The sequence below is a fragment of the Volvox carteri genome (genome assembly GCF_000143455.1).
Source record: "Volvox carteri f. nagariensis unplaced genomic scaffold VOLCAscaffold_9, whole genome shotgun sequence".
NCBI classification, from domain to species: Eukaryota; Viridiplantae; Chlorophyta; class Chlorophyceae; order Chlamydomonadales; family Volvocaceae; genus Volvox; species Volvox carteri.
Window position 1 is genome coordinate 736,153 of NW_003307552.1, and position 15,296 is coordinate 751,448.

At 56.7% G+C, this 15,296-nt stretch overlaps 3 protein-coding genes across 3 annotated transcripts; 2 read left to right on the forward strand and 1 right to left on the reverse strand.

Annotated features, from left to right (window-relative positions):
* The first annotated feature begins 4,102 nt into the window (after positions 1-4,102).
* On the forward strand, positions 4,103-5,740 carry stpk11 (serine/threonine protein kinase 11). Its single transcript, XM_002948123.1, has one exon. The coding sequence runs from the start codon at positions 4,399-4,401 to the stop codon at positions 4,783-4,785; it is 387 nt and encodes a 128-aa protein (XP_002948169.1). The 5' UTR covers positions 4,103-4,398; the 3' UTR covers positions 4,786-5,740.
* A 529-nt stretch (positions 5,741-6,269) lies between these two features.
* Positions 6,270-10,956, forward strand: fbp1 (fructose-1,6-bisphosphatase). Its single transcript, XM_002948124.1, has 10 exons — positions 6,270-6,384; positions 6,451-6,519; positions 6,578-6,664; positions 6,832-6,972; positions 7,515-7,589; positions 7,912-7,969; positions 8,465-8,604; positions 8,965-9,141; positions 9,461-9,574; positions 9,856-10,956. Exons 1-10 carry the CDS (start codon positions 6,283-6,285, stop codon positions 10,135-10,137), a joined length of 1,245 nt encoding a protein of 414 aa, XP_002948170.1. The 5' UTR covers positions 6,270-6,282; the 3' UTR covers positions 10,138-10,956.
* A 232-nt stretch (positions 10,957-11,188) lies between these two features.
* Positions 11,189-15,195, reverse strand: VOLCADRAFT_88526 (uncharacterized protein; the record flags this gene model as incomplete). Its single annotated transcript, XM_002948265.1, has 8 exons — positions 11,189-11,396; positions 11,802-12,154; positions 12,326-12,463; positions 12,641-13,032; positions 13,492-13,819; positions 14,117-14,127; positions 14,358-14,461; positions 15,143-15,195. Coding segments are annotated over 8 exons (1,587 nt in total), but the record flags the coding sequence as incomplete, so codon positions are not given.
* Positions 15,196-15,296: the final 101 nt, after the last annotated feature.

Here is a 15,296-nt window from a genome sequence, read left to right on the forward strand (position 1 = left end):
TCCATAAGGATTGCGCATTACAAGTACTGCAGTTCCTTCCAAAGAACCCTCTCCCGCGTTTCCTGTTGCAGGCATGCGTATACGACATGTACGACATGATAAGCCTTTGTGCCGACGAGCTCGCCGCTGCGGCGGCTTTGAGCAAGCTGATGGTACGCTTGTAATTGAGGTTCAGGGTTCTCTCGAATACTGCACCGCGGGTGTTTGGTTGGAAGGGCGGAAGGGAGGAGGAGTGGAGCGGAGGATCTGGGCGTGACGCAAGGCTCAGGGGCATTTGCGTGCGGAGGACCATATACAGTATTATGGTAACCGTGTCCTAATGAATTCAGCAGTGAAGCATTGCCTCCGAGCCGAGCTCCGAGCCGTAGTACATTCACCATCTCGCCAATGCCGTCGCACTACTGAAGCCAAGCTCAGGCTGCCTGCTAATGCCCACAGAGTCCTCCCCACGTGATCCTCGTCCATTTCCGCACTCCTTTGCAGGCGGAGATGCCGGGAAAGGATACGGTCACGAGTGGTCTCGAGGGGGCGCCAGGACAGTTAGGCGGTCGGGGGCCCAGGGCCGGCACCCGGCACTCACACCCGCACCCGCGGCCGCCAGTAGACCCAGTGGAAACCGAGTCTCTGGCCCAGTGTGCCCGCATCCTCGACGGGGTCTCGCCAGGCAGTGACGGCCACGTGTACCTGGCAGCGGAGCTGGCAATGCGCTCGCTGCAGCTTTTCGGACCACAGCACGAGGAGTACCGCCAGGCGCGGGCGGCACTCGTACGCGCGTACGGCATTCGGTACGGCAACGTGGGCCCTGAGGTGATGGAGTTGCTGGTGGCGGCGCGGCTGGCGGCGGAGGCGCGGGAGGAGGAAGGGGAGGAGATGGGGGAAGAGGGGCCGGCCGGGAAGTAGGATGCTGCGTGAGCCAAAGGGGGGAAAGAAGGACGCTGCGGGAGCCGGGACACTGGAGGTGTTGATTATAGGCTGTGCTGGCTTGGCCGCTCTGACAGCTGGGTCGCCGACGTTTCAAGGGCGACTGCAACAACGACGAATGGCGGTTTGAGACATCCATCCAGCTCTCGGACGGTTTCACCCCTGTACCCTTAACCAACATATGACCAATTTTCCAACCCAACCTTTTGAACAATACGTTTCCATGCTTCCTCCGGCGGAGGCATAGCATTGTTCCCCTCATGCATCCCTGCCGCAATAGCTCATAAGGGAGGCAAGCGATTGATGAGTTGTGATATGCGAACTACTGCTAACTCCATACTGTAAGAAGCCGGAAGGGGGTACCGGGGCGCTTTATCTAAAGCATACCGTCCGCGACACCTGGCATCGAATACATATAGTCACGCTCCAACACGGGACGCATTATACCGGCACATTATGCAACATGGCCCGCACCTAGCGCTTATACAGTCGTGACACATGATGATAGTTTGCAACGAGGATATTCGTTCAAGCAAGGTTAATGGGCATGTTTGTGCAGGCAAACAGTCGCGTCTCGAACCAGTACCAACGTCCACAACCAAGAATGGAAATATTGCGGCCCAATAGCTTTTGGTCTAAAGCCCGTAATGACATATTTCAGTACAGATTAATTGTAATTCATTGTCGCTTTTAACGGTGGTCTCAGCCGTATACTTGCAACACGCGTCGTTCAAAAGCACACCCTGCAGGAACGGGCACATTCAGCCATTTTTCATGCTTCCTTACTTTCTTAGACATGTTGTCAAATTATGTCAGCCTCCATGACCGGCATCACGGCCCGACCGATATCCGCTGCATGACAGGCATGCGTGCAAGCAGGGAGGCCCTGCCTGGCAGCGCCGTACATGCTTGCTACATGAGAGGGAACCGGTTGCCCACTGCTGCATGCTAACTTCTCCTGAAGCTATGTGGCACGTTCCTGAGCCACAGTGAATGTTTGCCGGGGGTATTCAAACTATGCATGCACAATAAATTGAGCGCGAAAGCTCTCGCCTTAATCGTCCTATTATTTCTATCAAAAGGTTAGTTATCTCATTATTTATAATACTTGGAGGCCCTTAAGCTGCTTATTACCGGAACAGTATATATAGTTCGCAACCAGGTGCATAAGCTCTACGTTCACACAAGAGCTGTGGTATTAAACTTCAGGAATAAGCGGTGACGCCAATCCATGCGTGCAATGTAAGACACGTGCCTGCCTCCCGATTGGGTGTCTGAGTCGACACAGGGTCCCGTTATATCGTCTGCGCCTTGTCGTTTTAAATACCGGTGAGATACATCGGGCTTTGGCCTGTGATCTTGTTGGGAATGGCTTTTATGTGTCAGCGTCGAGTTCGTTACGGGCCCATCAGTACCCCGGCTTTTGCCGAACGGGTGAACGAACTCGCAGCGCGGCTTAATTTGCGAAGGCAGTCCAAAAGTCGGGGTGCGCTCAAATCAAGCGGCTTTTCCCGTTGTTTGCTGCCCGTTGGTTTTAATTGCTGACTACCTTTCGGGAATGGTGCTCAAACTCCTATTTACAACGGTGCAAGTCAGCAGTGGTTGTCTGCGCGACGTCATTCCCTCGGTTTAACTGAGCAACACCTGTATCGTGCACTGTGTGCAGGATATGTGCCAGCCGCACGTAGAGTTGCGGAGAGAACCGGCCGACCTGCTGACCCCTTTTACAAAGGTAGGAGAAGCTAGGGCTGTCGGATTTCATGCCCAGCCCCGGCCCTATCCATCTTTTCCGCCAAGGACGGACACGCAATCGTAAGCCCAACCCGGCATATGCATGGATATGGCATATGCACATGCATGAATCGCCATGGGGGTCATCCAGGTGCTGTCCAACATGCTTCTGCAAGCGTGGCTTTACCCTGCCCGGGTTAATACATATAATGCATAATACACGTACGTAATTGATGTGTGTGCATGACTTGTCTGGTGCTATGTGCGCCAGGTTAACCGGCAGACAAGCATCTGCGAGTCCTCTTTAGACGGGGAGCTCGATGAGCGGTGTGCGATTGAGGACAGCTCCTTTGCGGATGCATCATCATTTGGTGATGTCAGCGAAGTGGGTTCGCGGGAATTCATTGCCGAGGTAGGTACTTCGGAGAAGGGACTAGGACGAGAGGGTTATGGTCAGCACAAGGGAACGAGAGGAGGGAAGGGGAGAAGCAAAGATCGACTAGAAAAACTATGAAGCGTCCAACGGGCAAGGGGCACCGCAAGCCCATCACTAATATTCCTGTTGGAACACTTGTTATCGTTTATGTGAATATGTTCTGCAGTTCCCTTCGGTTGTGAAGCATTTTCATCGGCGACTTGCCCCCTGTACCCCGTTCCTTTGAGACACGGCTTGTCACGGCATTGGATGCGTTCAAGTTCACTTATAGGCAGCTCCGAAATGCGTCGGCTTCTTTACATTCCCTGACTCGTCAGGGAATGCTCGTCAGGGAATCACGAGCACCCACCACTCCCACCTTTGTCCTGTTGTATCAGTATTTGTCCACACGGGGCTTAGAAAGCTGCAAGCCATCTCGGCTCCTAGGCACCGGTGCGACGTGCCGAGTGGAGCTGGTACATGTAGCGCTACCAGAGGGTGGCCCCGCACTGCCGGCAGCGCGCAAGACCATGCCCCGCAGCCGCGACCCGCACATGCGCGCCCGGGAAGATGCTGTATTCGCCCGAGAGGTGGAGGGGCTACGTGCCGGGGCAGGTTGCCCGTTTGTGGTGCGGCTACTGGGTACTGCCACGCACCCTGACCGTCAGGAGCTGCTCATGGAGCTGGCGGCCGGGAGCACGCTGGAGCACGAGCTGGTGCGGCCGGGGGAGCCATGGGGTTGGGCGCGGTGCGGGTGCGCCATGGGGATCTTCAACACCTGCAGTCATACTATATTCGTTGACGTGCATGGCTTTCCTTTGGCTCTCGTTGAGATGAGTCTTTTGCGAGCTGCAGCTGTGAAGGGCGCAACGGGAGGCGCTGTCTGGGCAACACCAGGATGCGTTGGGATTGGCACCTTGGGTGAACTGTGCTCGACGACACGCGCGACGATGGGGATGTTGGTCGGCTGTAATGTACAGCTCGATGTGTTTGAACTTGGCGGATGTGCGTGCGTATGGACCTCATCGGCATGTACTTTTAAATGTGAGCCATGGCGCCCCTCATGACAGCTCGCATTGGCCGCAGGGGCTCTTCCGCAGCGTTTCATGTCCTGCTTTTCCCATTGACTGTTCATCTTACGACTCCCTCCTCTGCAGACCGATGCTTTAAGTGAGGTCCGCGGGGCGCTGTCGCAGCCGCTGCTGCCCCCTTACCGCATCGCCCAGGTGGCCGTGTCTGTGCTCACAGCCCTGGAAGCCCTGCACGGCCAGGGCTATGCACACCTGGACATCAAGCCCTCTAACTTGCTGCGAACATCGGAAGGCCGCTTGATGGTGGGTGATGCAGGCTGCATGCAGCGGGTGGCAGCCGATGGCATGCTGCACCTGCCTGCCTCGGGCACGCCCCTCTTTGCGGCACCGGAAACGAAGCGCAAGGGCGCCTTCAGTGTCAAGGCGGACTTGTACTCTGTGGGCGTCCTGCTGACGGTGTGTGCCGCGTGGCACCGACAAACGGGTCGCGTTCTGGGCTTCTTGCGCGGTGAGGCGGCGCTACCGGATTTCCTGCCGGATGAGCTCAAGGACCTCGTGGTGCGGCTCGTGGCTGTGGATCCGGAGCAGCGGCTCAGTGCGGAGGAGGCATTGCGGCACCCCTTTCTGGCTGCAGTGGATGCGGGCCCGCTGCTGCCGGTCCGCGTTGACGGGACGGTCCCGCGGTAGGGAGGCCCGCGGAGGGAGGGGGTTAATCCGCTGCGTGCGTCGGGGGACGCCCTTGCTATCAGTAGCTGCTTTTCGTGATTCCCAAAATAAGCTTAAGAGTGCCCAGCGGGTGTGCGGACGAAACGAATAAGGCTGGGTACCAGTTTGCAGACCGAGAGGGGCCTATCTATATTTGCCTATGGGCCCGGGACTGTCTTTGCCATTGCGGTGCACATCGCGTGCGCATCATGGAGCGTTGCATGCATGGGAGGTAACAGGAAAAACCCGCATCGTGACTTGGATAATTAAACAAACGGAAAACGGCAGAGCGAACACTTTGCAAGGTCAGAAGTAATGCGCGCGTTGTTTCAGTATTACCCGATGATGCCTGACTTGGAGGGGAGGTCACGTGGCGATGCGCGCGGGCGGCAGCAGGGGCATGGCGTGGATGGCTGCATTCGCCACAAGTGCATGGTGCATGGCGGAGCTACATGGTTTTGCATATATTTAACTTCATCACCGGCAGAATGGGACAGCACCAGAGCAGATGTGCGGATTGGTGATATTCATTAATTTATAGGCCTTTGTCGGTGGTACCCAATTTTTCTTGTCCTTATAGCAGCGGGTGAACGCTTTGCTGCTACTACTCGTGTTTCGGTTTTGCGAGTTTCGCGCTGTGCCGTGGACGTTGCTCTTGTGTATGACACTCGGCCTGAAGGACAGTGTTCCAGTAGCGCGAGATGATGTTGACTCTGTGGGCGTAGTCTGGTGTTTTGGATTCGACGCCAGTGGGAAGCATGATGAAGACATGTCTTAACGGCTTTCGTTGTTGAATAACAACCGGTGGTTACGGCGGATCCATGCGGCCGGTTATGGACTGGACGCCGCACATCCTGTGCCAACCATAAGGCTCATGTTCTCAGGGCTTTTGCCAGAAGTAGAAAGGTGCAAAACAACTGTAAACGGATGATTGTCTACCCTACTGACTGGAATGCATGGTGCTTCTAGCATCTTGTCAAGCCATGTTCTTCGTCATCGGCAAACCCTGGAGGTGCACGGTTGGATTAGGGTGTGCATAAGATCCGGTGGATCCAGTTCAACCTGGCCATGAGTTTTGCCTACCGAAAAATAGTTTACCGAGAAATGCCCAGTCTCCGACGTCTTGTGGGGGCCAAAACACGGCCCGTGGGACTTTCCTCGCGCCCAATATATAAAGATGACTGCGATAGTAAAGGATCTTTCGCTTTGTACATTCGTTTAAAATCTAATAAACGGACTGAAGCCTCATTTTCATCTGCTTTTCGCATACTTTACGTGAGGTAAAGGGACTAGTAACTGGACAGCTTTCATTCAATCACTGTAATTGAGCATGGATATATTGATTTCACTGCTAACAGTGCATTATAAGCAATTGCGCTGAGAATCCGAACAAGAATTGGTTGCTGTACGGCACTTCGCGTTGAAGATAAGGGACAATTATCTGCACAGAATGAGTCGCACTGACCGGTCACCTTCAAAATGGCCGCCATCGCACAGCGTACCGTCACCCAGGCCGGCGTTGCCACCAAGGCCAGCCGCAAGGAGGTGGTGGCAGTCCGCGCGGTCGCTCAACCTCGCCAGGTGCGCTGAGTGGCTTGTCGGTTGCCCTTCCCTCTGGCTCAGTTATTCTTGCTTCTTGCTTTACAGGGCTCCGTTGCTGGTGCTTTTACTTCGTCGCCCTCGGCTGTTGCTGCTCGCCGCTCGGTGGTGGCTAAGGTAGGCCGTTGTGGGACGCTGCCTGCATCATTGCCTATTAACAGCTGCCTGTCTGCAGGCTGCTGCCGCTGTCGAGGCGCCTGCTAAGCCTGTGACCAAGAGCAGCCAGTATGAGCTCTTCACTCTCACAACCTGGCTGCTGAAGGTGCGCATTTTGACAGTTTTGACAAGGTGTATTCTACAGTGAAGCTGCCGTGGGACCCAATATGTCCTAAAGTGGTGGAGTTAATGGTAATTGAGGCGTGGGCCAGCATTGTCTAGTTGATTGATTATAACGTGCAACTGACTGCGCAATTCCATTGTACTTTGCAGGAGGAGATGAAGGGCACGATCGATGGCGAGCTGGCAACCGTTATCTCGTCGGTCGCGCTTGCCTGCAAGCAGATTTCCTCGCTGGTGAACCGCGCTGGCATTTCCAATCTGACCGGTGTTGCCGGCAATCAGAACGTCCAGGCAAGTGCTGGCAAGGGTGCGCGCGGCGGGGTCCCCAGAAAAATGCTTGTTAATCTACAAAGCTCTGTCTGGCACTTCATAGCTTCCACATCCCCTGGGGCCGAACGGCTCATTACTCGCGATTGACGTTACACGCGCGGGCAATTAGGGTAACAATTAGCCCTGAGATCCTGCGTTTTAGCATTATCGGGGTGTCTACCGCACTACAAATCGGGTATTTGGAAAACTTGTTGGGAATTACGGGCCCCGTTCCCATGGAATGCAAGGCTGACTGAGTGTGCAAATGCGAACCCTCCGGGCTTTTTACGCACAGGCCTCTTATTAGGCGCCATAGGTGCCATATTGAGCTGGGTCTCAGGTCTGCGGCATTACGGACGTCCTAGGGTGTACCGCGCCCCTATAAAGGACACCATCCCAGCTATCCTTGGTACCAGCGCAGACACCGCGCCGTGCCCTTGCCCTACCTAAAGCGCACCCTGCCCTAAAGCACGCGCATGGACTACTACACCCGCCGGTTGTTGCGCGGAATTCCGGTTTTGCAGGGTGAGGACCAGAAGAAGCTGGATGTCGTGTCCAACGAGGTGTTCAAGAACTGCCTCGCCTCGTGCGGCCGCACCGTGAGTATAGTAGAAGTACAGGAAGAGGGAGGGGGGCCAGGCAGGCTTCCACTATGCGGGATGGTCACCTCACGCTCCTAGGAATCCAAGGTGGCGGCCTGGAGGCCACCCCGACCACATCGGGGCCCAGTCGCTGTTTCCCGGGGCAATCTTAGGGGCCCGAAAGTTGTGCCGAGCATGGCGGCAGGCAGACGCATGTGAGGCCGCTTACCCTGTCGCGCTTTACACTGTCTGAATTCAGACCCGCACACGCGCTGTACTGTTGTATTCCAACTCTGGCTCTGTATTTCGGAAACCCTCTCCTGGCCTCTCATCTCTGCAGGGCATCATCGCCTCGGAGGAGGAGGACCAGCCGGTGGCTGTGGAGGAGACCTACTCGGGTAGGGTAGGGGGTGTCAACGTGCGGCCATATTTGAGTGTAACGGAGCATGTTGCAGTGCTTCTATCAACTGGCTTGCAACCTGGCCATTTTTCGCTTTAATTGTGCGCACACTGTAACTGTCCAGCAATGTAATGTGTACTCGGGATTTCGTTTGGGCCAGGTTACGCCCGTGAAGAGCATTTCGTGAGAAAGAGTTGTCGAACCGATGGCTACATATGTTAGTAGGCCGCAAGGAGGAGGCCCAGGTCAGGCAGCGTCTTGTTGGCAATGCTTGGCTAGTTGGCAACGCGCCAGCGCGCAGCAGATGATATTGGGGCCCATGTTGCCTCGTTGGCCCAGACCACGCTCTTGACCAACCCCTCACATAATACCGTGCTAATGTTCGTGCATGTGCGCGTGACACCTTTCCCGATATGCGCCGCAAGTTTCGGCTTCTATCGGGGTTTGTGGTGCCAGTCGTTTTTTGACATCACGGCGGACCGCTCCCTGACAGGCAACTACATTGTGGTGTTCGACCCGCTGGACGGCTCGTCCAACATTGACGCTGGCATCAGCGTGGGCTCCATTTTCGGCATCTACGAGCCGTCAGAGGAGTGCCCCCTGGACGCGATGGACGACCCGCAGAAGATGATGGTGGGTGCAACGGGAGTTTCTCGCGCGGCTTGCTAAGTTAGCTGCGCTGAGTTGTGTGCGGGGCTCAAAGTGCTCTGGCAACCTTGCAGCCATGGACCGGAGGCCAGATCAGGGACAGCAATCTGTACGACATATTTGCAGCGTGTGCCTGCGATGATGTCCGCACCAAAACCCCGTTCGTCTTTTGTGCTTCTCACGCTACGAGATGATGGATACCTGGGAGTAGAGAATTTCCTTGCCACCCTGCCGCTGCGTAGATCTGGGTAAATTGCTGACAACCCTTTCATCTCCGCAAACGTCAACTGTTCGTCACTCCGTCGCGCATCCTTCCCGGCCCACCCTGTTTGTTTGGGCCCACAGGAGCAGTGCGTCATGAACGTGTGCCAGCCAGGCTCGCGTCTCAAGTGCGCTGGCTACTGCCTGTACTCGTCCTCCACGGTGCTGGTGATCACTATCGGCAACGGCGTGTTCGGTTTCACCATGGACCCGCTCATCGGCGAGTTTGTGCTGACGCACCCCAACGTTCGCATCCCGGAGGTGGGAGGTGGCGAGGGCCTCACATTGTCCTGGCCGCTAGGGGAACTGGGCAGGCGGGAGAGGTTTACTGGTGTGGGCATTTGTGGATAGATCCTTCCGGAGTTGAGATGGTGAACTTCGGGTGATGTGAACTTGCTACGTCTGTGGCAGGAGCTCTGGGGTGCCCATGCCTATGCAGCTGTGCTTTTCTGCATGTACTGGCTTTCCCGTCGTGTCGGCGGCCTTTGCCTCTTCCGCCCTTACTCTAGGTGTTCATGTGACAGACACTGCGGCAGGCTTAACGCGTCTGGGCGTGTCGTCTTTCTTGCACTGTCCGCAGGTTGGCAAGATATACTCATTCAACGAGGGTAACTACGCCATGTGGGATGAGAGCGTGCGGGCGTACATGGACAGCCTGAAGGACCCGTCCAAGTGGGGTGGCAAGCCTTACTCGGTGAGTATGCGCGTTTCAGGGTTAGGCTCCGGGCTGCATTGAGGACTCTTCCTGGGAAAGTTTGAGCACGATGCGGACTCGGGTTTTGCTTGCGGGACCTTGCAATTGTATGGTTTATGGTTGCAAGTGTGGAAGCGAGTTACGGGTTCTTGGGGCAGCAAGTCGGTCGAATTGGGTAGCCATTGCTATGCCTTTGCTCTGTTTATTATTGTATGCGTTCCAGCTCAGGGACGTTCACGGAGGTTTCTCCCTGTTTAACATGCCCCGCCCGCTCCTTGTAGGCTCGCTACATCGGTTCGCTGGTGGGCGACTTCCACCGCACCCTCCTATATGGTGGCATCTACGGCTACCCCGGCGACAAGAAGAACAAGAACGGCAAGCTGCGCCTGCTGTACGAGTGCGCGCCCATGTCGTTCATTGCCGAGCAGGCCGGCGGCTTGGGCTCAACGGGTGTTGAGCGTGTGCTGGACGTGAACCCGGAGAAGGTGCACCAGCGTGTGCCTCTGTTCATCGGCTCCAAGAAGGAGGTTGAATACCTGGAGTCGTTCACTAAGAAGCACTAAATGTTGTCCAGTGGCGTGGGTGGAGTTGAGAGTTGGCCTGATGGTTGAATGCCGGTTCGTTTTTGCTGTTTCCTAATCTGGCCTGATCCGGACTTCGTGGAGCTTGGTGGGGCTTAGGTGCCGCTGAGGCTACTGGACGAAACCCAACGTGAGGTGACATGATGATAGCATTCCTGTGCGCTGGTCTCTGTTACTTCGCTGACGGTTTGTTTATCTGTTGTGAGGGTGAAGGGGTAGGTCGTTGCCGGTTGGCGCGCCACGCCTGGATTGACCGTAACGGCACTGAGTTTACACTGACGGTTTCCAGTTTTTTCTACGTCCGGCGTGGCGGTTTATCTCCCCTGCAGCTGCTTGACTTCGCTCAATAGCGAGGTCATGTACAATTTTGCGTAAGGGAGTTTCGATAAGTGTCGCGCAGTGGGACATAGAAATTTTCTCCGCTGCACGGGTTCCTGAGAAGACACAGATTTGTTCGCCATGTCTACCATTTCCTGCGAGCCTGAAAGTGTGTTGCTCTGGTGTGAACGAGGGGCTGCAAACACAGCTGTATCCTATCGTCGCCCCAAGCATCGCGAAATTTTTATTGTAACGCTCATGTGGGTGTTGTCAAGCTCTAAGTGGTTGTACTGCATGTTTTTAGCTGCGGTACGTCGTTGGAACAGATCTCTGCGCACAGAGCCTAGGTCAAGCTGCAACTTATCGCGTGCCGCACTGCCGCCTGCACGAGTTGGTGCATTTGGCAGGGTACCCCACCGCTTGTTAACGTCTCAGGTAGCTGACAACTTGCTGACAATTTACATGTAACATGAGTAAAACCGGAGTAGAGGCTAACTGTGAATAACGCCACTGCACATCAACATCCTGCGATCTACCTTTCTATGCACACAGGCCGCGCTGAGTCCGACCTTTCATGCATTGCTCGCTCACATCCGCATAGGCCCTGCAGCCAGATCCAAAGACGGGTCCCCCCCCTGGCCCATCTCTCGCATCACCGTTGCATGGCCACCAGTGGAGTGATGCCCAGCCCCAGGCTCCTGGCACCTGGGCCTACCCCCGGGGCACTGCAGGTGACTTCCATGATGGCGGCGCTGCTGCCCAGTTCCTCCACTGCCTCCGCAGGCACATCCTCCGCCCAGCCCAGTTGCTCCACGGGTGCCACATGCATGTGGTAGGCCGGCACACGGGACAGGTCCACAGCACGAAGCCGCAGCTCCTCGCGCGGCAGCCTAGGGGTCGACAAGGCACCGACCAGGCAAGGGCTTAGGAGGAGCATGGGGAGACGGGGAGTCAGGAAAGAGGGAAAGACAAAGCCGGAGGTAGGGACAAACATGCAAGGTGAAAAGTGGAGCAGGTGCTGCGATACGAGGCTTGCAAAAGCCGTGGTCTTACAGACTAAGCGGGATTGGAGAGAATAACCATAGATTGGGATGTGTGTGCTGTGCATGGTCAAGGGTTTGTCCCCTTAGCTGCCCGCAGCTCTATGCGAACGCTACCTGTGCGTGACGACTCCGATACTACGTTGACCCCAGCGCTGCACGAACCCTCTCCCACTCGGGACATCCCCTTTCCATGTACATATTGATTTCCTAGCTCAACTGACGCACGCCGTGATGATGCGCGATGGATAACGTCACCCCACGCGGACAGCAGCGGGAACGGCTCACTTGAACACCCGGAAGATGGGCGGCACGGGGTACTGCACGGAGGGGTCCCAGGCCATCAGGCGCCCGGTAGCGGCACAGCGCTTAGAGAACACGTCCCGACAACTCAGAAGCCACAACAGGAAGTCCTCCAGTGCCGCTGCACCAGGGCTGGTGGGCTCAGGCGGCAGCAGCGCAGCGACGCCGGTCGTCGCAGCTCCGGCAGGCAACCCCACGGCCGCCGTGGCGGCGGCAGGTGCGGGAGCAGCAGCATTGAGTGATGTAGATGTGAAGGTCCGGTGCGCCGCTGACAGCGAGGCACGCTTATTGTAGTAGGTGAGGACGCGCGTGGCCAGGGAACTGACGCGCCGGAAGACCTGCCATACACCATCAGTCACATTCAGCGTGATGATGGGGTGGAGGGACGGGACTTAACCAGGCTTTCAGACAGACGAAGCAAATCGGAGATAGGTGGTGGCTGAATAGTGGAGCTGTAGATCGGCGGGGCAGTGGCCCCGCAGCAGTGTCAGCCCTGAGCGCGTCCACACCTGGGTGGTGGGAGTGGCCCATGGGTCCAGCTCGAAGGCCTTGTCCGCGCAGTCCACCGCCACTCGCAGCGGGGCGGGGTTGCCCGGGCCCTCCAGCAACACATTGGCCACAAGCACGCCGGGGAGCAGCATTCGCACCTGCGGAACACGGAAAAGAGGGAAGACAGCCGGGGCTCAATGTGCGCACCTCCCCTCGCCCAGCTCCTCTGCGGCGTGGAGCGCTAAACCATCGCCCACCTGTCCAGTGCCAAGTTCAGCTCCCAGCGCTCTCCCCTAGCCCGAAAAAACCCCTTACCTCCCCTCCACCAAGCCTACCTGCGTGGCGTTGCACAGCCGCGCTGCGCTCGCTGCCAACAACGCCCCGTCCAACCTTGCTTGGCCCCCCCCACCAGCTGCCCCGGGTGCAGACCCAGCCTTGGCTCCAGGCGCCTGGCCCTGTGCCGCAGCCATGAGGGTGGCCGTCAGAGTCGATGGCAGGCTCAGGGGATTCCCGCTATCGTCCAGTACATGTATCTTCATGCCACCCAGGGCTGGGGCCGCACCCCCGGCCATGCTGCCTGCTGAGCCGTCCAGCGCACGTATCCGCAGCAGCACACCAAGGAGCTGAGCGGCGGTTTCCAGGGGCTTGGGCAGTCCGGTTACAGTGAAGGAGGTGGACGCGGGGCCAGGGGCGGCCGGGGTGGGGCCGGATGATTGGGGTGGAGAGGCTGCAGCGGCGGTGGCGGTGGCAGGTGGGCTGGGCAGGGAGGTGCTGGAGGGTGGGGCGGGCTGGTGTCCTGGCGTGTCACCTGCCATGGAGCGGCCGGAGAGATGAGGTGAGCACAGCGCCACGGGATGGGGATGAGGATGGGAATGGGGTGGGAAAGTAGCACCATGCCGAAAGGGTAAACGTGGGCATAGAGCGTTGTGGTCGGACAGACGTTATGGTGCTAACGCAAAACGTCTCATCCTGCCGGGAGTAACACTCATGAACAGAATGACATGACATAGCATGGCATGATATGGTGATTGCCTGGTCCCAGTGTGTGCATGCATTGGCGCTGGACATGCTTTTAAGCAACACGTTTCCGTCATCCCGCAAGCGCAGGCCAGTGTCTGGACCTTCAATCTCTATCGGTTCCTACGATCCCAACAGAATGCGATTGCGTCCTCCACAGAGCGCCCACCTGTCCGTGGCCGCTTAGCCGGCCGAGGCAGCTGAGCTCCCCCCGCCGCCAGCATTTCCTCGCACACCTTCGCATCTAGCTGTTCGACCACGGACCGACAATGGGCCTGAAGCGCCGCCGCCGGTGCAGCGGCCGCCGCGGCTTCCGCCGCCGCCGCCATGCTGCGGCCCGCCGCCACCAGCCCTGGTCCAGCACCCGGTCCCCCTCCAGCTGCTGCACTTCGAGCCGCTCTGAGCGCGCTCAACTTGCCAATGGCACGGGCCACTTCCAGTGCGGCTGAGAGGCGGGGAAATCCCGCACGGATCTGCCGGTGCTCCTCATCCAAGGTCTGCATGGACCATTAGGAGGGCAGAATGTGCCAATACAGGGAGTTGGTGACGCAAGGGAAGCAGCACGATACCAGTATGCGCAGGTATGCAATCGGGAAACACGAGCGTAGTTTGTTGCATGGCAAGCGGAATGGAAGGTGCGGCCGTAGCGACGGCAGTGGTGGCAACATCGTTGCGCATGCCCAGTCAGATGGCGATGCATGCCGATGTCACGATTGATGACATTCTAATCTGGAATTTGTTGAGCCGAATTTTCAGTATATAGGAAAGGAGTTTCAGGGTTTGAGAGTACTTACAAGTTGCAGGCCTATGCATGGACAATGGGTGTCGCGTGGAATCGGGGAGGGCACCTCCTATTTAAGCCCCTCTCCCCAAACCCCGCCTCCAGCCAGCCTTGACGCCCCCGATCATTACAACGCAGTGCCTACCCGCAGTGCCTACGATGGCCGGGTCGAGGTTCAGTCCTGTAACTTGCCTTAACAATTTTGGTTAAATAGGCCCGGCCCTCATCCGAGGCCAGCAGGTGTCCCTCCCCACATGCGTACATCACCTTGGCCTTCATGCCGTTAAACTGCAAGAACGGTTCACGGGAGGCGCCCGAAACATGTGATGGCAAATTAAAGATTGGCAGGAACCGTGCACTGCACGCGCAGGGTAGTGGGTACAGACTGGTAGGCTGTTAACCCCGCTTGCCCAGCTTTCCCGTTGTGGGTGCCAAACCTGGCTTCCAGCCTGACGGATGCTCTCCCCTTATAGTTAACAAGGCCGCTGGACTAACCTAGCCGATTTAGCGCACAAACAGGAGGCAAGGTACGGCGTGCGGACTGATCAGAGCCGTATGTAACGGGACGGCAGCATTTTCACTTAGGCCTCTATGAGGACCCGTCTTACAAGATACTGCGTCTGCTCCAAGACACGAAGCGCTTCTTTCAGCTGCCCAAGAGATGGACTGGGCGGTGCATTTGGCGCATCCGCTCCATCGCCGCTTCCAACGGGCCCTGAATTCATAATGCTTTGTCTCTAGACCAGTTTGTCGTCCTGTACCAGACAAGTTTCCCCTTACAAGCCCCGAAATTTAAGCGCTGCCAAAGAACTTCAAACGCTGATCAACGTTGGCTTGACATAGAAGCAGTCATCCTTAACTCTTCAATTAGCTTGCATGAGAAGACAGCATGCCTTCTAAAGTAAAAAAATAACGATTTTCAGTTGGGATGTGATAGATATTTATTTCAGCTTCCTCGGAACGCCTGTCGCAAGAACCTATACATTGCACATTGCTTCCTAGGTTCTCTACCTTGCCGCTGAATAACGAATTCAGGTACTTGTAGTACAAGATCATTTCCCCAGCGCACAACTCTAAGGCCGGATCCTCCATGAAGTTCTTATTGTCTGTTCCTCATTTTATTTACTAGCACCTGGGATCCTCCAAAACACGCTTCAGGGTTCATTGGGGTCGTCTTGCGCTCTGTACTTGTC